Genomic DNA, 26,246 nt, shown 5'->3' with positions numbered 1-26,246 from the left:
AAAAAAAAAAAAAGAGAGAGAGAGAGAGAGAGTATTGTTACTTTATTGATAGTTGATAGTTTCACTTGTATTTGCTTGAATAAATAGTTATTTGTGCTCTTCAAAAAAAAAAAAAAAAAGAGAGAGAGAGAGTGTGTGTGTGTGTGTGTGTACAGGCACATTGTAAGCAATAACGACCATAAATAAACAATGAATAACCAATAAACCAGACCATGAAGGTGCGAAAAGCAAAGTACTTAAAGAACCATAGTATTGCAAAATCAAAGTGGTTCGGTGCTAAGGTAAGGTTGTGCAGGGTGGTTCAAGAACCTGATGGTTGTTGGAAAGAAGTTGCTCTTGAACTTGGAGCTAAAATGTCCCAGGCTCCTGTGCCTTCTTCGCGATGGTGCCAGTGAGAAGAGAGTGTGACCAGCATGTATGGGTCTTTGATGAATATCAACTACCTCATGGAGGTCATAATGTACTGAGTAATGTCCATAAGACTAGTGCTTTCACTACCAACATTTAATCTCGAAGGCATAAGGAAGATCCACCTAACTGGAACAATATAGCTCAGAAAATGGATAAATCCTGGTGGCTTTGGCAGGGCAGCAATTTGGGAGTGATGGACGAAACTGCATTTGAAACTGCATTTGACTTCAGGCAGGGAAAAGACAAATGAGTATATTTTCGGTGATGTTGTTAATACACTAAGCAGTCCAGATATACATGTTGACTGCCTGTTAGTTCAGGGATTGCAACATTATGTGGTGTGCTGTGATGGAAATGAGGGGAGAGAGCACAGTCCTCTTTTTGAATGGTGAAAAGTGATGTGTTTAGGTACAGGCTCACCAGTATTAGATATCCAAAATCAAAGAGAATGATCTCCAGAGAAACATCATGTATGTTATTTATCAGAATATATAACTTACATTTAAGTATCTAATAGTGGCTTCTATTACTAATTACTAATAATAGATAATTGAACACAGTCAAACATTTAAAAGACAAAGGTAAAAGGTAATAGCTGTTTCTATAAAAAGTTCACAAGGAGATTTTGTGTTTTTGAATAAAACCATGTCTGATCTTCAGAGTTGTAAATACACGAAACATCCACAAGACATAGAACAATCACTAAATGAATCATGAATGCTTCTAGGTACATATTTAAATTTCTACTGTCATCCTTGATTCTCCAGAAGATGAATGTGTTGGAAAGACAATCTGTGAAACTAAGTTCCATGTCAAATGCAATCTTCCACAGTTCAAGAAGACTGGCGCCAAATTTAAGCACCCAGATCTTTATTAGAACACAAAGTACTCAAAGAGTTGTGTTTTTCTATTACACTACCTAACAACATATTTTATGATCAACATCTTCAGATAACAAAACATTAGCAATGCAGGTTTTATGAATATTACACAACACATGATGCGGTAAGTAGTAATGACCACCAGAATATCAAACCTTTCAAAGTTGCAGAGGTTACGTGTGTCTCCAATGCATAACCTCAAAGTTACACTATAGACTTTATTTTTTATTTTTAGTTTGCTTATTTGTTAAGTACTATTAAGTTTTGGAGGAGTGGTGGACTGAGAAGTTGACTGAATTCTTTATTGATTGTATTTTCTTGTCACAGATTGGCCAACAAACACTAATGTATAGTTTCATGGGTCTTATGATCTGCCTCTTTAAAGATGGTTTCCAGATTTATTTTAAACATTGTTCCCATTTCATGATGGATGTGAGGTGATAAAAAAGGAAGTGCAAGTGATATTAAGCATTAGACCTGCAAAATACTGATGGTATGAAGATTGAAAGTTCGGAATAAAGAACAACTGGGAAATTTGAATGCAAAATCTAAAAGAGCAAACACGACTATGATCTTTCCTAATGGATTAAATATTACAATTTCCCTAATATCAAGTTCATTTAACATGTGGCAAACTGTGGCAAAAAAAGGCATCACAATGTGAACATAACTCGTTGGTTAGCCATTGAGCTCAAAGATGCCAAGTGTGTAATCTTCCTTTATATGCTCGATTTGAGTTTGAGGTCTTTGGCTGATAAGACCAGCCTTGGGGCGCACACTTGAGGTCAGTGGGGACACAGGAAAGCCATTATGTCGAGTACAGATACTGAAGCGCCTCTGCATTTTCTGGCTCTGGTGACTCGGCCCTGTCAACTAGCTTCAAAGCTGATACAGGTTATCTTTGTCAAAGCACATCAGCCTGTTCTGTCATGCACATACGATTCCAACTCTCATGCAGGAATGAGACGTATGAGATTGTTTTTGATACAATCCTTCTATTGATTTCTTAAACATCCCTGATTCTGGTGTCCATGAGCATTACGTGGCCTGTCCAGCACAATTGTGCCCTTAGGTTCATGACCTCAATGCTAACCAGCCCAGTCCTGTTCAGAACTTCCATGTTTGTCTACCTTCCCTGGCATTTGATGCTTATGCAAAACATGCAGAGATCTCATGTTGGCCCTTTCCTTCAGTAACGAGATCAAAGAGCAGGCTCTCTAGTCTGTATCTCAAGTACACTCCTTTTCAAGTCATGCAGGGCATGGATCAGGATACACATTAGAAACAGGTTGAACAAGACTAGAGAAAGTACACATCACTGTTTCACGTCATCAGAACTATCAAGTGATGTTGAAGTGTCACGATGAGAGAGGACAAGACCCACCATGATGTTATGGAAGAGGCAAATGATCTGGATGAGTTTCTTGTGACAGACAAACTTTGTAAGGATGCTTCCTTGTTAATCATGTCAAAGGTTTTTATCAGGTTGATGAAAACAATATCGAGGTCCACATGCTGCTTAATGCATTTATCTGCCTTGACAGAGCTGTGCCCTGGTCTGAAGCCACACGGAGCCTCAGTTGCCACAGTGGGAATTATTACCTTTATTTTTGTTGAGGGAAGCAACTGTTGAACAGTCTTTTCCACTGAAATGCTAATTTCAGACCCTGGAATGTATCCAGGGTCATAGGACCAGCATTTCTGGCATTTCAGTGTTGACTTTACTAATGCTTTGGTGGATGTAAAGAATTTTGAGGCATCCTGAAACATATGGACAGTCACCTGCCTAATAACTTCAAAATTGGTATTGCCTAATTTAGGATCTTGATTCGGGGCAACATGGTGGCGCAGTGGTAGAGTTGTTGCCTTACAGCTTCAGAGACCCAGGTTCAATCCTGACTACAAGTGTTGTCTGTACGGAACTTGTATGACCGCGTGGGTTTCCTCCTACACTCCAAAGACTTACAGGTTTGTCGGTTAATTGACTTAGTTAAAAATTGTAAGTTGTCCCTAGTGGGTAGGATAGTGTTAATCTAGGTGTTCGCTGGTCGGCACGGATTCTGTGGGGCAAAGGGCCTGTTTTCGCGCTTTATCTCTAAACTAAACTAAACTAAACTTGTAGATCAATCCTAAGCTTCTCTATAACTACTTTAAAATTAATAGAATTGTGGTTACAGGTCCCAAAGTGCTCTCCCACTGATACTTCAGTCACTTGCCAAGCCCATTTCTTAAGAGGAGGTCCGGTGTTGTGCCCTCTCCAGTAGGGCCCTCTAGTACTTTGATTATGGAAGCTTTCTAGGCTGACCCAGAAAGTTTAAAATGCAAAAGCAGACAAGAGGGTGTCAGATAAGAGGTGTGAAATGGAAAAGCAGAGGGAGGGATATAGGTGCAATGTGACTAGGTGACCTGGGTGGGGTTGGATGGTCAGTAAAATGCGCATACACTGGGGTGGGAGTTGCCTAAAATTGAAGAATTCAATGTTCATACCATTAGGGTGTGAGCTATTCCAGCAGAATGAGGTGTTGTTCCTCCAGTTTGCTCATGGCTTCCCTCTGCCAATGGAGGAGGCCCAGGCTGGAACTGGCGGTGTGAAAATGGGAAAAAGTGTTAAAATGGTTAGCAATGGGAGATCCAGGAGCACCGAGTGCATTCGGTGAAATGGTCGCCCACTCTATGCTTGGTCTTGCCGATGTAAAGAAGACCACATTGGGGGCACCGAATGCTGGAAGGGCTGTTAGGGTCCCTGGATGGAGGAGTGGGAGGTGGTTGCAGGTGAAAGTACTTGGGGAGGGGTCGGTGTGGGTGGGAAAGCATGAGTGAACCAAGGAGTTGCGAAGGGAGTGGTCTCTATGGAAAGTGGAAAGGGGTATGGATAGGAAGATGCGACTGGTAGTGCGATCCCATTGAATCCTAGCTCTTCCTGGATCACATGCAATCTCACCTTGCACAGCAGCTTACCATGCGGAACCTTTTTAAAGGATTTGCTGAAGTCCAGTGCCCTGCGCTCATCAATCTTCCTGGTTATTTCTTTAAAAAACTCAATCAATTTTGTGAGAAATGATCTCCCACACACAAAGCTATGCTGACTATTTCTAATTAAGCAGATCTTTCCAAATGCACATATATCTTTTCTCTCCAGTAAATTACTATCACAGTTAGGGGTTACTAGCCGACCATTTCGCCGAATACACTCAGTCTATAATCCCCAGTTTGATAGTGAGTTTGGAAGGGATGATTGATGATGAGGGATGATGGTGTTGAAGGCCAAGCTGTAGTTCATGAGCAACCGCGTGACGTATGTGTTCTTGTTGCCCAAGTGGTCCAGCGCCAAGTGGAGAGCCAGTGAGATCTTCAATCTGTTGTAGTGGTGGACAAATTAAAGTGGTTGCCGGTCAATGCTGAGACAGGAGTTGGTTTGCGTCATAACCAACCTCTTGAAGCAATCCTTCCCAACCTGGCGACTGGAGTTAAAAATCATCCCCACTTCATCTTATGAGCTGCATTTATCAAGTCCATATTATTTGTGTTGAAGATAATCAGTGGCGCCACACTTTGTCTTGCTTTTGGAGAATTGGCCCTGGAGTGTAAATCTGTTAATGGAGTCGGGTGGATCTTCAATTTATTGTGGCAATGTTTAAACATTTAGACTTTCTAATATAATGGAGAGCTGGGCACATGCAAGAATGCATCAAGCTATGTCCTAGACATGACAGTTCATAATCCCAGCCAGGCAGGAGCCACATATTACAAACAAGACCTTGCCAAGTTGGAACACAACCACAGCTAAAATGCTAATGCAGTCTTTCTGCACAACATGTATTTTTAACTCATATTGGCACGTTGGTTTGTGAAAAGTATATGAGGAGCAAGAAATCTGTCTTCAGCTTCATCTGCCACTTCATTTTGATTTGCACACTTCGGCATAGCAACTGCAACGAGATTTAAACGATTCCTCACAGTGAATTGGAAAATGGGCAAAAGCCTCACAATCAGATTCTTTGCTAAGTTTTCCGATTCATCGTCCAGTGAAGGGTCTGAGGTCAGGAGATGAATGAATCTTTTGCCCATTCTTCTAAGAAAATGAGTACTGTCTTTGAGATGTTCTTGAGTCATCCCCACTTCGGATAATGTTCTTATTGACTTCTAGAGGTCTGACCTGAACTTATCAGTTTAGAAGTAAGATTAGCCTCCTAAATCCCAAAAAAGGCTTATCAGAATTTTTTTTTTGAAGAGTTTCAATTATTTTCTGCAAGAACATACCTCCAACCTAGAAGCAAAGAACCAAATGGATTTATTTTCTCTGGGAGTTCAGGGAAATATATTGACTGCTGCGCCCTTGCAATGCAGGTAGTCCCTACTTATAATCTTACTCTCAATATTAGCAAGACCCAAGGAGCTGATTGTTGACTTCAGGGAAGGAAAGCCGAGAGACCATGCACCTGTCTTCATTGGTAATTTTGCAATGGAGCGAGTCAACAGTTTCAAGTTCCTGGGTGAACATACCTATAATGATCTGTCCAGGGCCCAATTCCTTGACACAATTACAGTGAAAGCTCACAAATGCCTCTTCTTCATCAGTAGTTTGATGAGATAACCAAACACTCTCATTCTATTGATGTGTGGTGGAGAGCAAACTGATTGGTTGCATCACGGCCTGAAAGGTGAAGCAGGACATTAAATACTAGAAACAATCGTATTCATTCCTGCCATATCTAGGAAACTGGGAGCAGTGGCATGAAGAGTAAGGCATACTAATTCTTGGAAACAAGGATCAGTGAAAGAAATAATGGGGTACACCACCTCCCGAAAACTGGGAGCAGCAATGGGAAGATGAACAAACCAACTCCGGAAAACTGGGAACAGGGACACGAAGACCAAGGCAAGCCAACAACGAAATCAGCAACATGAAGAGTGGGTCCAATGAACTCTTGTAAACTGGAGTTGAGTGCCATCCAGAAAAAACCAAGGAGGTTTTAAAAAAGGTGTAGCAGTCTTTATTGAGATCCATCATCATTAGCTGCTTAACACAGCACTCTAATAAAACTACTAACTGTGGTGGAAGATTATCATGTCTTTTAAATGTTGTTATAGTACCTGCCTCAACTACTCTCACTAGCAGCCTGTTCCATATACCACCAAGTCTAGTAAGTAAATGGGATGATATGGCTTGTACAGTTCAGTTCAGTTTAGTTTATTGTCATGTGTACTGAAGTACAGTTGAAAGATTTTGTTGCATGCTAACCAGCCAGGAATGAGAATGCTGAAATATAAATGTGCATACTGCATATCTGAAAATTTTATGAGGTATATCTTTTTAAAAGGCCTGGATTTTGCAACAAAATGACAATGTTTGACACTGCCCTTGAGAAGGCCACCCACAACAATCTAGCAACATTTGTGATGTAGATTTTGCTTTCTGACTGTCAGGAGCCACTGCACCAAACAATAACACAATGCAGTCTGAGCAGCTAATCACATTGAAAATTTTGTGTTACAGTAAACCAAAAGATAGAACGTTCTAAACTTCATCCAACATATTAAGTATCATTGATAGGATGGAATAAACATGGGGCATGTAAATAAGAATAAAGTGACAAAGGCTTTTATTTTAAAAGTCCAATAGAAAATAATTTCACTTTATAAAGTGTGGAATTTTGAAATAATTATCAGAGGAGATAACAATTCACATGCATAAAAGAGTCACGTGGCGGCGCCTAACGGCAGCGGCTGACTAGCAGTCTGTCCGTCTTTTTTTTGTTGAGTGTCGGTGTTGGGATGGTTTTTGTATATTTTTTTGGTTGTGTATGTGTGGGAGGGGGTGGTGGGGGTGGGGGTGGGTGTGGGTGTGGGAGGGGGGGGGGCTTTTCTCTTCCTCACGGCGCGGGCTGCGGCTCGGCTGCGGGGCCTAACATCACCCGCTGCGGCTCGGCCGCTGGACTTTACACCCCGGTGCGGCTCGGCCGCTGGACTTTACATCCCGCTGCGGCTTGGCCGCTGGACTCAACAGTGCCCGGTGCAGCTCGGCTACGGGGCTTAACATCCCGGTGCAGCTCGGCTGCGGGGCTTTTCATCGCTGGTGCGGCTCGACTGCGGACTTAACAGTGCCCGGTGCAGCTCGGCTGCGGAGCTGAACACCGCCCGGTGCAGCTCGACTGCGGGGCTTTTCATCGCTGGACTGCGGACTTAACAGTGCCCGGTGCGGCTCGAACACGGGACTTAGCTGCGCAAGGCTTGGTCGCGGGCCTTTCATCGCCCGGTTCGGCCGCGGGACGTTTCAGCGCCCGGTGCGGGGACTGTGCGGGTTGGTCGGGGACGAGCTGTCTGTCCGTGGGCGTGGGGAAGAGAGGGGAAGTTTTGTTGCCTCCATCACAGTGAGGGGGTGTTTGGAGTCACTGTGATGGACGTTTGTGTTGGGGTTATGTGTCTTGTGTTCTTTTTTTTTTCTGTGACTGCTATGTAGTTTCGTTCGGTACTTCGGTACCGAACGACAAATAAAGCTCTGTTATACTGTTATACTGTTATGAGGTTGCAGAGTATGCCATGCAAACATATTTTATTCAACAAAGTGTAATATTTTTACTGTTGTTTTAGAAATGAGAATTAGTTGAATTTCTAATCAGTTCACTGACTGCACCAGATAAGGCTACATCAACAAACTTCATAAAGAAAGCTCAGATTTGCACACTTAAAACAAAAGGCATTTTTCTTAAAATACTCGCTTACACTTTGTATGTAGAAACTAATCAGCGCACGGCTAACAATAAAACATCGACAGAAACTTGGCGATTGGAGAATTTTGAGAACAGTTTGTGGATTACAGATGCTCCCTGACTTGCACAAGGGTTACGTCCCATGGAGCGTTGTGTTGGTCAGATGTTATGTAAGTCGGAAATAGAAGTGCTACTGCACACATGTAAATTTACTATATGACGTAGAGACCACATGGGAGCTCCAATGCGGAGACCAAGTGGGAGCATCCACGAAAAGTGCCCTGGCTTGCGGAAACAGTTGCATGCACAGTAGTGCACTGCTATCTCGGAAATAAAGCAGCGGGCTTAAATAATAATTTATGTAAGTGCACGTTTACGTTAACCACCTATTACATAAGTCAGGGAGCACCTGTATATTCTGATTCTGAAATTTTGTTCTCCACTCACAATGAAACTTAATTTTGGAAGCATATGCTAATATATTGCATATTTAGTATATCTGTGAGGATTAATTTCTATTGGTTATTGTTTTCCATTGATAATAATCACACAATTTTCTTTAAATATAGATCACAACATTTTGTTGTCTTTGAAAGTAACTATTTTAATTGGAACAGACATGGCAACGCATCTAAATTTACTGTACTCCAATTTCAACACTGATTTCAATATTTGGGTTGAATTCAAAGCAGCATATAAATTCACAAAGATACATACAACATAAATACCATAAGACACTCAATGTTTTTATTTATCAACGGTTAAATAAAACACTTTCATACTTTCTAAAATCAGCATACAATATACAGACTTAAACCTGTGTCATAAATAAAAGAATTCCTCAGTACCAAAGGCAATAAATGCCTCCAGAAGATTGAATAAACACCAAGGCCTCTAACTGAGGTATTTATTAGTGTGCACAAGCATTTGGCCAGATAAAGTTATTTTAGAGTTTATCAGTGGATCATATTGCTTATTAAAGTTTTATGAAGAAGCAGAAAAGTAAAAGTTCTATAATAGGAGCAGTCAAGAAAAAGTGAGACCATAGTGGAACACTATATACAAGGCACCTTGTGTTTTACGCGGGGGTTCCGCGCTTGAAATAGTTACACGTAAATCAAAAATGCGTAAATCAAACATATGCCAGACACTGCATGTGACTAAGCTGCCAGACAGTGCAGGCATAAATTTGAGTGCGTTATTCTGAAAATAAGAGTGCGTAAATTGGACTTCAGTAGTAATAAGATAACACAATATTCTAAAAATAAATAAATCAACAATGTGTAAAACGCAAGGTGCCTTTATAATAGTTTTTTTTCTTGTACAAAGTTGAAATTTTTCCATACTTAGTGAAATCCAAGCATGATTTCACTTGCATGAAATTATGCTTAGATTTCATTAAAGCACGGAGAGAATTCCATAGTTACTGATATTACTACGTAATACTTAAAATAAAAACAATTTCAATTTAACAATTAATAAAGCTGAGAAGAATAAACAGGAGTACAATAGACCTTATACGTGTAGAAAACAGAGAAGGAGGAAGATGGAAACCAATTATAAGGCTACATGAATAGAACAGTTAAAGAATAAAATGGCTTGGATTTTGCCTTTAGCAGCAAAATAACACTATGTGGACTTGGAAAAAGCAACCTGTAAAGATCTAGACATCTCAGTGGCATAGATTTCCCCCTTTCCTATATTGGCTGCCATCAGGCATTAATCCAAAAGCACCCCAGAGGGTCCCACAACATTGATGTCATCAAACAGAACATGCGACTAATCAAATTGACGAATTTTCAAAGGCTGTAATATGAGAAAGCACAATATTTATCTTGCGTTTTAAATGTTTAACAGATCATGTGTGATTGGAATGAGATTAAATTTGAAATCTATATACTAAAACTCTCATTTGTTTGTTTGTTTATTCCTGAACTACAGCCAAAACGGTACACGATTGCGCGACAATTTAGGGAGGAGGGGGGGGGAGGGAGGGGTGTGGACGGAGGGTGGGCAGGGAGGGAGGGGGGAGGATAAAGGGGTTGAAGGGGATGGAGTGGGGGAGGGGAAGGGGGGAGGGGAAGGGGAAAGGTGGGGAGGGGGTGGAGAGGGGGAGGGAGGGGATGGAGGGAGGGGGGAAGGGGAGGGGGCGATGGGAGGGGAGGAGGGAGGGAGGGGGAGGAGGGAGGGAGGGGAGGTGGGGAGGGGAGGGGGAGAGGGGGAGGAGAGGGTGCTGCACGAATGCAGGAGAGGTTTGGGCCCAACGGGTCCACTTGGTCTAGTATGAAATAAATACTAGATATATATAACTTATCCATCAACATCATCCTGTTTTGTCAATCACCAAATCTCTGCTGAAATGGTTACCTATCTCGTGTGTTAATTTTAAAAACCTTCTCCTAAACCTCAATGGCTTTACTCCATCCAATCTTTCTAAGCTTCTCTCATCAAATACCTCTTTTTGAATGCTCTTCCCCTTGAATTCTGACATTCTTTTACTTTCTAGTTGCCCCGTTACTGTGATAAGTATTTAATTCTATTGAGCTTGTTTTGCTGGTTCTTACCTGAAATCTCTACATATTTTTAGATTTTCACAAAATCTTTTGAACCACATTTCCCAATCCATTTCTGCAGGTTTCCAAATGCCTTTCTCGATTAATAAGATCCTCGTCTTCTCATTTTGCTACTATGGGGATCTGTACAGATCTTGGAGAAGGCGTCTGTAATTTCACATTAATGAGAACTAATACAAGCTACAGAGATTGCAAATGTGGGAACTGGAAATAACATTTTTTTAAACTATTTTTGAGGATGATTCACTGATACTAATGTACATGCTGGTTATTAAGTCTTGACCTTTTGTTGCAGGTTCGAACGTTAGTTTGACAGACATGTTGGTGTATAGCTTTTGGATGCAGATTCCGTTTTCAGAGGGTACCACTGAGCTACATTCTATGGTGCTGATGCTCCAGAATGTTCAAGAACAGTCAAGATAATAAGGTTGTGGCTGCAATGATCATACAATGAGTTGATGGTCACTGATGACGAGAATCCACCCATTTAACTTTAGCAAAACGAATTTTGGCTGATTTTTTTTGTAAATGAAAAAAATGCCTAGACTAAGCTGCTCCAGACCATATACTCCGCAATAAATGAAAACCAATTCGCAATCTCAGCAATGGCGACATATGTGCCATATTTGTGAACAATGTGTTCAGCTGCACAATGATTACTTTTCACAACCTGCTTTGTGGTAACCAGAGCAAACGCACCAGATGGTACAGATTATTATGTTTAACAATCATTCTAAACATATTTGAAAAATTAAATATTTGAAACATAAATTTTTTAGTAACAGTATCTGCTCAAATTTGGTTTAATATATATTTGTTCTTTCATAAAAGCAGTGCGAAACATGTCAATTTTGGGCACATTTAGATCCTTTTTATAAAAATGCAACAGGTCAACTGAAACTAAACAAGGAGGTCCAAGAAACATGTGTACACTTTCATTGGGAAGTGCCTTAGTTTCCAACTTGTGAAATAAGTTTGCATGAGTGAATGCGGCAACCACTGCTTGCATGCAAAGCACAAAAATAATGTGCAAAGCTGATTTGACCTGCCTCTTTTATTTCACAAGTCCACATTCCAATCAACACAGTGTTAATCTTGCACAGCTAGACAGACTAATTGGAATGAAGCATCCCCATTAAGTTATAGGATTCCAATAACTCTTTAAGACGATGGCTGGATCTTTCTGGCAATTAAAAATTGCAGATATTTTTGGAGGACTTTTTTTTGCTAGTTCAGCTATTCTACAAATATAATGTAGCATTGGTATTCACAAATACCTATCACATCTTGCAGCCGCAATGCGCTTCTCCTTCAAGCTGTATTTGAGCAATGTCAGCTACCCAAGGCACTGGGGCCTTTTCCGGATATGTGCAATCAATAAACAATACCATTGGCACTGGACAAGCTTAGAAAGATAGGATGGAGTAAAGACATTGAGGGTTTAAGAGAAGGTTTTTAAAGTTAACACACGAGAGGTAACCATTTCAGCGGAAATCTGGCGATTGACAAAACAGGATGATGTTGATGGATAAATGATATGGTTAAAGCTTAGCATGGATCAAATGACCAACAATATGAATAGTCCAGTGCCAATGGTATTGTTTATTGCAGGGGTCTCCAAACTATGGCCCGCGTGCCACATCCGGCCCGCCACAAGATTTTATCCGGGCCGCAGCAAGTTCTTAACATGTTCCGTGCGGCGGGCTATAGGGGGATTGCACAGCAGGCGAGGTCACAACCCTGACCTGTACTGTTTGCACGCAACGCCTTCTGGAGTGCAAGCGGTGAACTTCAGGTAAGCACTTACTTTGGCTGCCATTGAAGAGTTGGGATATTTGCTCAGTCTTTTTCTTCTATTTTATGTTTGGAACGACTTCTGTTGTTGCGTCCCTGTTCCTGCGCTCCTCGCTCCTCCAGGCTAGGCGCCCCTGCTCTGCGCCTCGCTTCCTGCGGCTCTTCGGTCCCTTGCCGCTCCTGCTGGCCCTCCAGCCCTTTTCCCCGCTCGCCACCTCTGTCAGCCGGGCTCCGTTTCCACTTGGCCGGCCCCCAACACCTCGAGGCTGGGGCCGCCGAACAGAGCCGTGCCCTGGTCTTCGGCCACGGCTCCCAGTGCCCAGCCCACCTCTTGCTGTTGATTGGCCTCACCCCGACTCCTCCTCCTCTTCCTCTTCGGGCTCGACACTCTGCTCTTCCTCCTCTTCCACCGCCTCCTTCTCCAAGGCCGTCGAGCATGGCTCCCTGGGCCCTTCGCCCTCAGGCCCCGGCAGGTCGCCGACCTCCAGCACTCACTGCTTCTGCCCATGCAGACCTTCCAGGCCCCTCAGCTCGGGTTCTTCCCGCTGCTCCTCTCCCAGCTCGCTCAACTCCGTCCTTTCCTCCTCCTCCTCCTCCGCCTCCTCTTCTTCTCCCCCTGGTTGGCGGCCCTCTGCTTCTCGGCCTTGCTCTTCCTCCCTTCCTGGCCGCGTTTCCCCTTCTCCCGCTGGCTGCTCAGATGTCTTCCCAGCTGTTTCTTGCGTCCGTGAGCTTTGCAGCCCTTCTCCCAGTTCCTCTTCCTCCGCCGGATCCTCCAGCATCTTCCCAATTTTTTACAGCACAAAAATTGACCATTTTGGCATTTTTTTAAGGTAAGAACGCACGTGTTTCATGTGTTACTAGTGTAATTGATATTTCTTTAGTTTTTCCTACGGTCGGCAAAAATGTGCCAAATATATAATGTGGCCCTCATGCTGAAAAGTTTGGAGGCCCCTGGTTTATTGCATTAGCATGCAGCACAATATATGAATTATCAAGCAATGAAAGAACAAGGGTTAACACATTCCATACCCATTTTCTATGGTTATCAATTTTTATTTATTTCCTTTGCAGGTAGGTTTTACTTATGCCTCAATTTTACCTTAAACTATTGAAGGCGTTTGAAGGATGCCACATATTACAGAAGCACACATTTAATCACTCACATTGTAAATCTTAAAAACAGAATTTTAAATCTTTGTCTTACTAATATTGATCTATCTGCATTAGCCTGTAATTCACTGATCGTTATCAAGTGCATTAAATCTAGCCACAATTTATTGGGCTGCTTGAGATTAGATGAATAAATGAAATACGCATATCTTATGTATAATTTTGCAAAAACACCAAAATGTTATATTTATTTATGACCCACATTTACATGTTGTACTCCCCTCCCCTCTCCCATTCTTAGTTCCGCCACTCCTCTCTTCTAGCTTTCTTTCCTACCCCTACCCCCTCACAAATCAGTCTGAAGATGGGTCACGGCCCAAAATGTTACCTATCCATGTTCTCCAGGGATGCTGCCTGACCCGTTGAGTTACTCCAGCACTTTATGACTTTAAAAAAAAACTAGCATCTGCAGCTCCTCGCTTCTACTTTTATATTTGATCATTTGCTGCCTTAGAAATTCTACTTACGAACTAACAACATATAAGATGTGATACAATGGCACACGCCCTTGTACTTATCTTTGGAAATTTGTTTTCAATGAAGTAAACAGGATTGAGGTTCAGAAGAGGAGATAAATGCCAAACATTGTTTACCATACTTAACATATTCAACTGGGAACAAATTTCTAACATTGTGCATATGTTAAAAAAAAAAAAAATTGGTCTCTGCATACACACTGATGAATATATTTCATTTGCAAGCATTCATCTGAAGAATTCCTGTTAGATTTATTGGAATGTATGCTACGTACAGATCTTGTGGGAGTATAATTTTAACAGTAATTATGTTTATTTTCTTTGGATGAGATTTACAGTGTGCATTAATAAATTGAACATGCAGATTTAAAAGGTGATATTAGTTTGCCTAGAAATACCAGAAAAACAGTAAAAGATCATGAGCCAAGAATGTTGTAATGACTCAGTAACCCTACCAGGATTAATATCATAATTAAAATCTTGTTCAACAAAAGTAGTTGTCAACAAAGTAACAATGACTGATACTTTGAGCAAGTACATTAGAATGCTGACCTCTTAATTCTTCTTTTCATGAAGCAATTTTAGAATTATTTGAATTTTCCTGGCCAAGGTACAAGACAACAGGGACAGATTTGTTTTTGTTGTTTCATCATCCGTGTTTAAAGTGACAACATAGGTAATGATTTTATATGTCTAGAAAAATTATTTTAAAAAAAAAATTGTGCCATTTCTTTATTAGCACTTCATAAATTGGGAATCAAAATTGTTTTATTGTCAAGATGGTCAAGGGGCAAGGTTGAAGAAATCAGATATTGCATGCCATCTCCAGTCCTCACTGAAAAACCCTTCTCACATCTGATTTAAAGTGTTTTATCAAGCTATGCACTCACCTGTAAGAGTTTAATTGTAATCTGACCTTCCTTCAACTTCAAAAGGGATTGGCATTGATATTGATAATAGCTTATTATTGTCGCAGATACCAAGATTTAGTGGGAAAACTTAGGAGCTTCAGAAAGAATTGAAAATCAGTGAAAATAAACAATTAAAATTCGTTTTTAAACTTAGAAAACCTAAAAACTTATTCAAATAATAAAAAACAATACAGCAAACAACCTATCAATATCTTCTCTCTTTTCTTACTTGTAGCCAAACAAACCTCAGTGAATCAATGCAGAATCAAAGATGAAATAATTCAATGCAAGAAACAAACTGAAGAATGGTCCCAAACCGAAACATCATCTGATCGGTACCCTTCACAGACGCTGCCTGACCTGCTGAGTTCCTTCAGCAGTTTTTTTTTACCTAACAGTTTTTTCCATCCTCCAGAGCAAGTGTTGGTGAACATCTCCTTCATTGTTGGACAGCAATGAGACGCAGCCGAGAAATTGCTGGCAGAGCTCAGGACTTCTGGATTTGTAGATGTGCCCTGGAAATCGCAGCTTTGTTTGGGCAAATGTGAGCAGTTCCATGTGGAAATGCGGAAAAAAAACCCTAACAAAATCTAAGCAATAATCTGTAACAATTACAGAAACCAGACGATTTCCTCACATACAATGTTCAAGTCCAAAATGTCACAGTGATTGTGGGATAATTGATTTATATTTCACTATACAAGTTTTGTATAAAAATGTACTTGCCATTTTGAATAAATGCTTCCATTTTTTCTTTGAAAGGCTGGAGATCTTGCTCTGATGAATGTTGGCACACAAGAGCTATTTCTTTCTCACATGCTGAAAATACATCAATCAACACAAAAGATTTAGTTTTCAAAACACAATAATTTATCAAGGTTACAATATTTATTCTAAATCGTACAAACAATTACCAAAGGTATGTTCAGCAGAAGTCCAAGAACTATTATACCTGTCGCCAAATGAAGAAAAATCGGTGTCTTTATTAAAACAGTGTCCGACATTAAATATTTTGCTATTTTTAAACATGTTACTTAATAATTTGTTTAAATTGTAGAAGTACTGCAATATATACAACAAAAGAAAAACAAATTAAAGTCATATGGTTATAGAGTTATATAGCATAGAAACAGAACCTTCAGCACAATTTGTCCATGCCAATCTAGGAGCTCACCTGAGCTAGTCACAGTTTTTTGCATTTGTCCCATATCCCTTTAAACCTTTTCTATTCATGCACCTGTCTAAATATATTTTAAATGTTGTAGTTCTACACACCTCTATCACATCATCCAACAGCTCATTCCACAACCCTCAGTGTGAAAAACTAGCCATTCAGGTTTCCTCTCAATCATTTCCGTCTCATCTGAAATCTACGCCCTCTTACTTGAGACTCCCCTAGTCTGGAAAAATATGACTGGCTATTCACCTTGTCTATGTCCTTCATGATTTTATATATCTCTATAAGGTCCTACATAGCCTCATAAACTCCAAAGACAAAGCGTCCCAGCCAAATTATCCAGTCTCTCCTGATAACTTGTTGTTGAGTTCAGCAACATCCTTGTGAATCTTTTTTGCACTATTTCTAGTTTTATAATATTCTTCAAACAAAACTGCACACATACTCCAAGTGCAGTCTCGCCTGCACTTGTACAGCTGTATATGAATTCCCAATTCTTGCACAACCAATGAAGGTAAAGTGTGCCAATTGCCTTATTCACCACCCCTTCCACCTGGGTCACCAGTTTCAGAGATTATTCTTGTAAAAATCAAGAAGGGGAAATGATCTTAGCTAGTAGAACTAAATGCATGCATGATTATCTGCTGATAGTTATATCCATATCCACATGTTCTGTTTCAAAGAATGTAGTAGAGATGATTATGCAGAAATTACTGTGATTGTCACGGAAAATACATGCATTTAGCCTCGCTGACCAAAGATGAATTTCTTCCAGAATATCATTAGCCACACTGCATAATATTTTATAAAATGTTTTAAAATGTGTATCGCTTAAAAAAAACTATTGGTATTTGATGAATTGTTCAGTATGAATTATCCACATGAACAATTATCAATCTAGTAAAATTTACAAACAAGTTTTCAAGTTGTAACGATTTCAAATGTATAGGAAATCCTTATCTTTAATGTATGTCAGGGTTTACTGCACATGTGAAGGCAATTTATTTATTCCATGTCTGCTCTTTAATTGAACAACCTGAAACTGATCTTGAAGTTCACTCTTTTCTTTAAATCCTGCTTTATTTTAAATATATCTTCTACCTTCAAAGATAAACTCTTCCTACTCCAAAAACATTGAGATTTTGTTTCTAAACCTTTTCTTTATTCTGGGTATCTGCCAGGGTTTTCTTTATATTCCTCAGAGCCATCCTGGAAAAACTGAAGAACCTAAAATGAGCCTCTCCATTGAATAATTAAAACTTACAAATCCTTTATTTTGTTCCTAATAAAAGGAAATATTATTTTTTTACTTGTTCAATGAAAATTCAAACTGATTTTAAAAACATCTTTAAAAATGTGCTCCAAGCATCTCCCCTATTAAGGAAATAAACAAAATATGTAATGCTAAATTTAAAAGTTTTGTTTCATACATCTGATTTATTCTTAATAAATTCTATGCTCTGCATGTCTTTATCTTTTTTGGCATGGGATTCTCAAAATTACAAACTGAAATCTCTTCCATGAAAGAACCAATGTATATTTATGCAATATTTTCTTTTTCTTTATTTCTGCCCTGATTCCTGATGGAAATCTGCTGCCTGCATCTTATCACACACCATGTCCCAACCTGCCTATCAAATTACATTGACCCAGGTTGTCAGTATTGTGTTAAATTCCTCTGGGTCCTTCCCTATTCTTGAAGCCTCTTCCAAGATAGAGATCTTGAGTAATGGTACTCAAACCTGTAGCCACCCTTCACTCCCCCATATGTCTACAGCTACCAGGTCCTATCTCTTATATATTTCTCATTAAACATTCATCTCTCCCTCCTATATTTGGGCCATCTTTAAAACACCACTTTAACCTAGCTTTTGATCAACTATCTTAAGTTTACCACCGTTACCACCATCAGCGTAAGCTTTGCCTAAATGTGGTTGTGCAAAATGGCCTGGGATTTTTAATATGTTAAAAGGTACTGAATACATGCACATTCATGGTGGTACATGATATTCTGCTTACAATAGTGAGATCAGGATTGCCAAAGAACATCATTCCAAGTGACCCTTTCAAATCATTCAGGAAGCGGCTTCTCCAATTAACTGCTTTGTCCACTGGTGATTATTTCCATGTTGATAACAGGTATCAAGTAAGAGCAGGCAAACATGGAATGAGGAACTTAACTCCGAACTGCAGCTAAGTTGAATATAAGGCCCAGAATCAGTGTGGATTTGTAAGATTAACTCATGTTATTCCTCTGTCTTTTATCTACATTGAGAAAAACATGATCTCACAATGATGGAAAATAGCCACTTGGATGAGAGAGCAAAATAGACAAGGGTCCATTACAGTGAAATACAACATATAGTCTACAAGCCTCAATCGCCTGTGAAATCATTTTTTGGTGTGCCCCAGACTCTCCAATGTGATAGAGAAGGCTGGATTACAAGGAGATTCTGCCAGTTGTCTCAACTTCCATGTGATGCTGAACTAGACTATTACGAAGTCCAAAGCACTTGCATCTTCATATACTGGTCTCTTTCATGTAAGAGTCCCTCTGTCACTAACTGAATTGTCAGTCTGCACTCATTCACAATAAATTATACACCATGCATTGGATACTTATTCCTATGTTCATAAGTCATAGGAGCGGAATTAGGCCATTTGGCTCATCAAATCTGCTCTGCCATTCAATCGTGGCTGATCTATTTTTCCCTCTAAACCCTATTCCCCTGCCTTCTCCCCATAACCTTTGACACCCATATTAATCAGGAATCTGTCAATCTTCACTTTAAAAATACCCAGATACTTGTGGTAATGAATTCCACAGATTCACCACCAGCTGACTAAAGAAATTCCTCCTCATCCCCTTTCTGAAGGTATGACCCTTTATTTTGATGCCGTGCAAGTCTGGTCCTAGACTCTCCCACTATTGGAAACATCCTCTCCACATCCTCTCTATCCAGGCCTTTTACCAGTTGGTAAGTTTCAATGAGGTCTCCCCCCTTCCTTCTAAACTCCAGCGAATACCGGCCCAGTGCCTGTCGTATATATGTTATATGTTATCATATACTTTAAATGATAACATATAACGCTCATCATACGCTGGTGGGTGGAAGTGCTGTTCTGTTACATTTCCTCTTGGGATATTACCTCTATGGAAACTCTAGATTGCAAAGTGAAATTGCAACAGACAGGAACACTATAGCAGTGGGTCCTTACAGATTTCTCTGGAAACATGGTTTTCTTTAGCACCTTTAAAACTACCACTGTTAAATCTGAAACACTGTCTTCTAACACTATAACATTATTTTTTTCTGACACCCAATAAACCAAAGCCATAAAATGTTGAAATTATGCAGCCCCTGTCTTGTGTTGCTATGGCAACAGTAGATTTCACATCATGTTCAGCTTCCAATTTGTGATTTCCCTCGTCTACCTATCAGAGCAAAGATAGTGCCTACCTCCTACAGAGCTCGTTTGGAATACTAAGGGCTGAGAATAATGTAACAGGCCATGGTGGAGTACTGACATAATGTATCGTAAGCACGTGGCTCCAGTAAGACTACACACACAGTATTCTATTAAGAAAATAGTTTAAAAAATCACATTTTCTTGTCTAACTCTTGTATTGTTTTATAATCCACAATTTAAAAACACTATTCAAACCCAGGTACTTGGTAGCTTTTGCCCAGTGTGTTTATTTTTAGAGGTAAGTCAAATACCCACACACGAGGATTACAGAAAGTTACATTATTTTTCCTCTGTTCTACACATTCTTGTTATTAAAAAATCAATATTCTAATATCATAATGTAAAGAATGTGAAGGTTGAGATATTTTTGAAATAATTCCTGTACACGTTTCATCAATAAAAAATATTCCATTAGGTATATATTAATGCAAGTTGTTATTCTGCACCTGGTATTGTGGATTTTTAAAATGTCACATTGCTCTACCAAACCAATCACCGATACTATGTAAATATGAACACCTTCATCCTGTAATATATTGGAAGATTCAACAATTTATTCTAATACACGATTAAATGATTGCATGCTGTTAAGATTGAATCTAACACAGCATTGCAGACAGATTTCTATTGTTCCTGGAATTGTGGTCTTTCTGTCACTTTTAGCCCAATATAGTTGTGGAGTTTTTTTAATCCAACAGATCATCAAATATCATTTTGGGGTTCTAACCAGTTACAGTGCTGGTAATAATGAAAAATAAATTCATTTCCACTCTGTGTGTCAGAGTATTATGGTGGTCACTTCCTGGGGCGAAATGTATATTGAACTGGTGCATTGAGGCTTGATGCTATGGCGAGTCCGAAACTTGCTAGTTGTAGACGAAGTTTATTGCAGCCGCAATACACGAATACAGAATCAAAACAACAAGTTACAGGACAACCAATATAAACTTACTGTCTTCCTTGAAGACTTCGCCGAACTGGCTAAATCGGGCGCCAAACGCGCACCTGACATCGCTGGCCAATCAGCGATGTCGTTTGCTGGACCAATCCTCATGGTCGCGTTCCCACGTGACCTCGCTGGCCAATCCGAGGGTTCGACGACCTGGACCATTCTCTATGGTCGCTACATGACCCCCCCCAGAACCCGAGGTGCGGAACCTAGCAGGGAGCCGGATTTCGCGACCATAACGAGTACGGAGAGGGACAGCCTGAACCACAGGAGCCGGAGGTTCCGGACTTGGTGGAACAGCCGGAACGGGAGGTTCTGGAGGAACTACCGGAACGGGGGGTCCTGGAGGAACTGCCGAAACGGGGGGTCCTAGGGGAACTGCCGAAACTGGAGGTCCCGGAGGAACTGCCGGAATGGGGGTTTGTGGACTGGGCGGAACTAACGGAGGTCGGCCTCTTCTAGGGGTTTGACCGACCAGGACTGGTTGATCTGGGTCCAAATGGGCAGGTTTGAGCCGGGACACCGAGACGAGTTCACTCTTGCCGCCCATGTCTAAGGTGAAAGTAGCCGTTCCCTTACGTAAAACCCGAAACGGCCCTTGATAGACCCTCTGCAACGGGGCGCGATGGGCATCTTTACGCAAAAAAACAAACTCACAGTCCTTCAAGGAAGACGGTTCATGTACCATGGGACACCCATGACGTGAAGTCGGCACTGGAGCCAGGGAGCCCACCCGTTCCCGGAGAGCTGCTAACGCTGATGGGACTGTAGGGAGCAGGGCTGAAGTGTCCGGAAACAGATCTCCAGGTACTCGAAGGGTCGAGCCATATACCAGCTCTGCGGACGACGCACCGAGATCTGGCTTAGGAGCCGTCCGGATGCCCAACAGAACCCAAGGGAGTTGGTCTACCCAGTCTGGGCCTTCAAGCCTTGCACAGAGGGACGCCTTAAGTTGGCGGTGGAACCTTTCTACGAGTCCATTTGCCTGGGGGTGATATGCAGTTGTGGGTTGTAATTTGGACCCGTACAGTTCCGCCAGCGCGGCCCAGAGGGACGAAGTGAACTGTGGTCCTCTGTCAGTTGTAATAACTGCCGGGACCCCGAAACGAGCTACCCAGTGAAGGGCCAAAGTCCTAGCACAAGACGCTGACGAGATATCACACAATGGGAAAGCCTCTGGCCACCGGGTGAACCGATCCACCACCGTGAGGAGGTGGGTGTAGCCCCGGGAGGAAGGCAAAGGCCCGACCAAATCCACGTGGATGTGGAAAAAACGAAAAGCCGGGACTTCGAAATCCTGTACGGGGGGCTGGACGTGGTGCTGGACCTTAGCGGTCTGACAGGGCACGCAGGAACGTGCCCATCCCGCTACCTGTTTCCGCAGGCCATGCCAGACAAACCTCGCTGCCACCAAGGCAGAGGTGGAGCGGATGGACGGGTGTGCCAGCCCATGAATGGCATCGAAAACCCGGCGCTGAAGGGAGGGCGGTACTACCGGCCTGGGGCGAGGAAGAGAAACATCGCACCAGACTTTCGTGCCCTCCGACCCACAAGCTACCTGGGCCAACTTCAATCCCGAAGTGGTGGACTGGTACGTCGAAACGGTATCCGCCAGGAGCTGTGCCTCCGCGAGCTCCTGGGGATCCACCTCGCAGTCCACCGCCGAAATAGGGGGAAAAGCAGGTCTAGACAGGGCGTCAGCAACGGCATTCAGCTTACCCGCGATATGACGGACATCTGTGGTAAATTCTGAGATAGCAGTCAGGTGCCGCTGCTGGCGGGCCGACCATGGGTCAGACAATTTCAAAAAAGCAAATGTTAATGGCTTGTGGTCCGTAAATGCCACAAATGGGCGGCCCTCGAGGAAATACCTGAAATGACTGACAGCTAAATGGAGAGCTAGAAGCTCTCGGTCAAATGCGCTATATTTCAGCTCGGCCGAATTTAGTTGCCGGCTGAAAAACGCTAAAGGCTGCCAACGGCCACCAACCTGCTGCTCCAGAACCCCGCCCACCGCCACGTCAGAGGCGTCAACCGTCAGGGCCGTGGGGGCGGAGGGGCTCGGATGGACCAGCATGGTGGCGTCTGCCAAGGCTGCCTTAGCTGCCGTAAAAGCCGACTCTGCGGTCGGGGACCACAACAACTCTACCGGATTACCTGCAAGGCATTGGAAAAGTGGGCGCAGGACTCGCGCCGCTGCCGGAACGAATCTATGGTAGAAATTAACCATGCCTACGAACTCCTGCAGCCCTTTTACTGTGGTAGGCCTGGGGAAAGCCCGGATAGCCTCCACCTTCTCTGGCAAAGGGACAGCGCCGGCAGGGGTAATTCTGTGTCCTAGAAAATCGAGAGCAGGCAGGCCGAATTGACATTTGGAGGGTTGAATGATGAGCCCGTGGTCTTGGAGCCGCTGGAACACGGTCCGCAAATGGGCCTGGTGTTCTTGCACTGAGGGGCTGGCTATCAGGATGTCGTCTAAATAAATAAACACAAAGGGTAAACCCCTGCCCACGCGGTCCATCAGTCGCTGGAAAGCCTGTGCCGCGTTCTTTAAACCGAAAGGCATACGCAACCATTCAAACAACCCGAACGGAGTAATAGTTGCAGTTTTTTGTATGTCCTCCGGTCGCACCGGAATCTGATGGTATCCTCGCACCAAATCGATTTTGGAAAACACCACCGCTCCTTCCAGTCCAGATGAAAAGTCCTGTAGGTGCGGTATGGGGTAGCGATCAGCCGTGGTGACAGCATTGAGACGCCGATAATCGCCACATGGCCTCCACCCCCCAGATGCCTTGGAGACCATGTGTAACGGCGAGGCCCACGGGCTGTCAGACTGACGAACAATTCCCATTTCCTCCATCTTCCTGAACTCCGCCCGTGCCACCACCAGTTTGTCTGGCGGTAGTCTCCTGGCCCGAGCGAAAACGGGAGGGCCTTCAGTGCGGATGTGATGGACCACACCGTGCTTAGCTGAAGGTGCGTCAAAACGTTGGACGAGCAGCTCTGGGAACTCTGCCAGAATCGCAGCATACGAGTCGGGGGCCGCGACGACGGCCTGGACAGTAGGGCTGGGCGAGGAGGCGATTGCCGGAGCGACGTGCTCGTCTTCAGCAGCGGGTCGGAGGTCGTTACCACGGACATCAGGAACCAGTGAAAAAGCCCAGAGAAAATCTGCGCCCAGGATCGCTTGTTTGACGTCGGCTATGATGAATGGCCATTCGTACGTGCGGAGGCCTAAAGCAAGGGACATCTTCCGTGTGCCGAAAGTGCGAATTGGGCTGCCGTTAACCGCGATGAGGGTGGGACCTGTCTTACCCGATCTGGTTTCGAGGTCGGTCGGCGGCACTATGCTGACGATGGCTCCGGTGTCTACCAAAAATTCTGTGTCCGTGAATCGATCATGGACATAGAGGCGCCGGTTCTGGCCAATCGTAACTGCCCCTATGTACGATCGGCCGAGGCATTTCCCGCGAAGGTACAAGGCAAACGACAGTTGCGGGATTCGTTACCCCATCGTAGGTGATAATAGCACCAGCCGCTTATGCGGATCTTTTTGGCGGGCTTTCGGGGAATTGGCGGGAGACGTGGCGCCATCTTTCCGTCGCTGTGGCGTGGTCACCGATGTCGAGACTTTGTTGATGGAATCACTTGCCTTGTTTTTTCCCGCTATGAGCGCGTCCGCTTTCGCTGCATATGCTTCGGGGTCCTTAAAAGAACAATCCGTAAGCAGCAGTCGGACATCCTCGGGAAGTTTCTCGCGGAATGCCTGTTCAAACATCGGGCAATCCGTATGCTCACCGGCTAGCACCATCATTTCAGCCATGCGGACGGAAGGCAGTTGGTCTCCAAGCTCCGGTAGGTGCAGAAGTTTTGCCGCACCACCATGCTTATTTAACCCGAAGGTTCGCAGTAATGCCTTCTTCATGGTTTCGTATTTGTCTTCCGCAGGTGAATTTATGATAAACCGCATCATGCGCTTGGTTGTGTCCGGCGATAGAGCGCTGACGAGGTAGAAGTACTTCGTGGAATCGTCCGACACCTTCTTTATGTGGAATTGAGCCTCGGCGTGGATAAACCAAGCTTGCGGTGCGTACGTCCAAAATAACGGAAGATGAACGCCTGCCGCGCTTGACTCCGGTGTGCCCTGCTCGGTCATCGTCAACGAGGCGTCGGGTTCCTGCTCAGTTGGTGATCGTCCAGATCACGTTCGGGGTCACCAATATGGCGAGTCCGAAACTTGCTAGTTGTAGACGAAGTTTATTGCAGCCGCAATACACGAATACAGAATCAAAACAACAAGTTACAGGACAACCAATATAAACTTACTGTCTTCCTTGAAGACTTCGCCGAACTGGCTAAATCGGGCGCCAAACGCGCACCTGACATCGCTGGCCAATCAGCGATGTCGTTTGCTGGACCAATCCTCATGGTCGCGTTCCCACGTGACCTCGCTGGCCAATCCGAGGGTTCGACGACCTGGACCATTCTCTATGGTCGCTACAATGCTATTATAACCTTCACTTCTGCTGGAAGAGCTTGATTCATTTGCTTACTTGCACATCATTCTGGAGGCGCAAGCAGTGTATCTTTGAAGGTAGCTTTGGCTCTGGACAGTAAGCTATTTTACGAGGATTACACAAAAGTCAGCCAGATGTACAGAGCTAAGAAAGGTAAAAGAGAGGAACATTTTGCACACGACAGAGATCTGCATTGAGATGTAACAGAAGTAATGTAGTACAAGTAACAAAAAAGACCAAGCCCAAAAGAAAAATTGTCCTTTGAATATTTCAGCAAATTCTTATTGTCATTAATCAACTGGTGAATAACATCACATGCATGCCTTTAATTTAATATGAATAATTTATCCAAGTCATGCATTGAACACATTAGAGGAGAATATAATTTTTGACTTTTGTGCCTTATTTAAAAGCTTTCTTGGTAGTACCAGTAATAAGGTTAAAAAGAATACAAGATTAAAAATGAGAGCCATATTAGTGTATCACTACCAAATCTGAAATGGATGGAAATGAGTCAGGATCTGCGCGGAGATCTCAAACCTGACAGGCGTTTGAAGGTGTTGTCGTTTTATCTTTCTCAATCATAGATGGAAATTGAGTTGGATGATGACTAGGGAGACCTTCTTGGTTGATGTTCAATGATCTTATCCATTAAAAAAACCCAGTGTATCTTTGAAGGTACTCTTCTTAGTTAAAGACAATTCACTATCTTGACCACTAAGCTGAAACCGAGTTCTGCCATAGAGGTAGCCAATATCCATATGGAGTATTTCCAGATGGGAAAATCCAGATGGGAATGATGGGATGAACTCCTCAACAAAGTCTTCCTTCTTTGACTGCAAATGCCAAAGAAAGACATGGATTCATTTGACAATCATAACCCATCACTATTGCAGAAATGTGATCCATAAAGATGAATAAGGTATCATGTATCTCCATGAAGGTTAGCTTATTTAAATAATATTCTGATGTCTGTAGCACCGTGATCAATGGTTGGCAATGTGTAAACCAGAGTTCAACAAAATACCATGCAGCAGCAGTAAATGATGAGTCGGGAGTTAGCAAAGTAAAATCAAGAAAGTAAATAAAGTGGAATGAAGTTGCGACTGGAAAGTCACTTAATTTTTTGGGTTGATCTGTGAAGGATAAAGATGTGAAGAATGTAAAGATAAGTAAAAATTCCCAAGAAATTATACTTTCATT

At 42.6% G+C, this 26,246-nt stretch overlaps 1 protein-coding gene across 3 annotated transcripts in view; it reads right to left on the bottom strand.

Moving 5' to 3' along the window:
- The window catches only part of LOC144597267 (formin-like), a 300,339-nt gene that overhangs the window by 100,684 nt on the left and 173,409 nt on the right, over positions 1-26,246 (bottom strand). For all 3 annotated transcript variants that reach the window (XM_078406376.1, XM_078406378.1, XM_078406380.1), the window contains one exon: positions 15,653-15,745. In XM_078406376.1, coding sequence (XP_078262502.1) covers positions 15,653-15,745 — 93 coding nt within the window. The remainder of the gene's footprint in view (positions 1-15,652; positions 15,746-26,246) is intronic.

This window comes from Rhinoraja longicauda, chromosome 10 (genome assembly GCF_053455715.1).
Source record: "Rhinoraja longicauda isolate Sanriku21f chromosome 10, sRhiLon1.1, whole genome shotgun sequence".
NCBI lineage: Eukaryota > Metazoa > Chordata > Chondrichthyes > Rajiformes > Arhynchobatidae > Rhinoraja > Rhinoraja longicauda.
The sequence above is the reverse complement of the archived record's forward strand: the minus strand, read 5'-3'. Positions and strand labels throughout refer to the sequence as shown.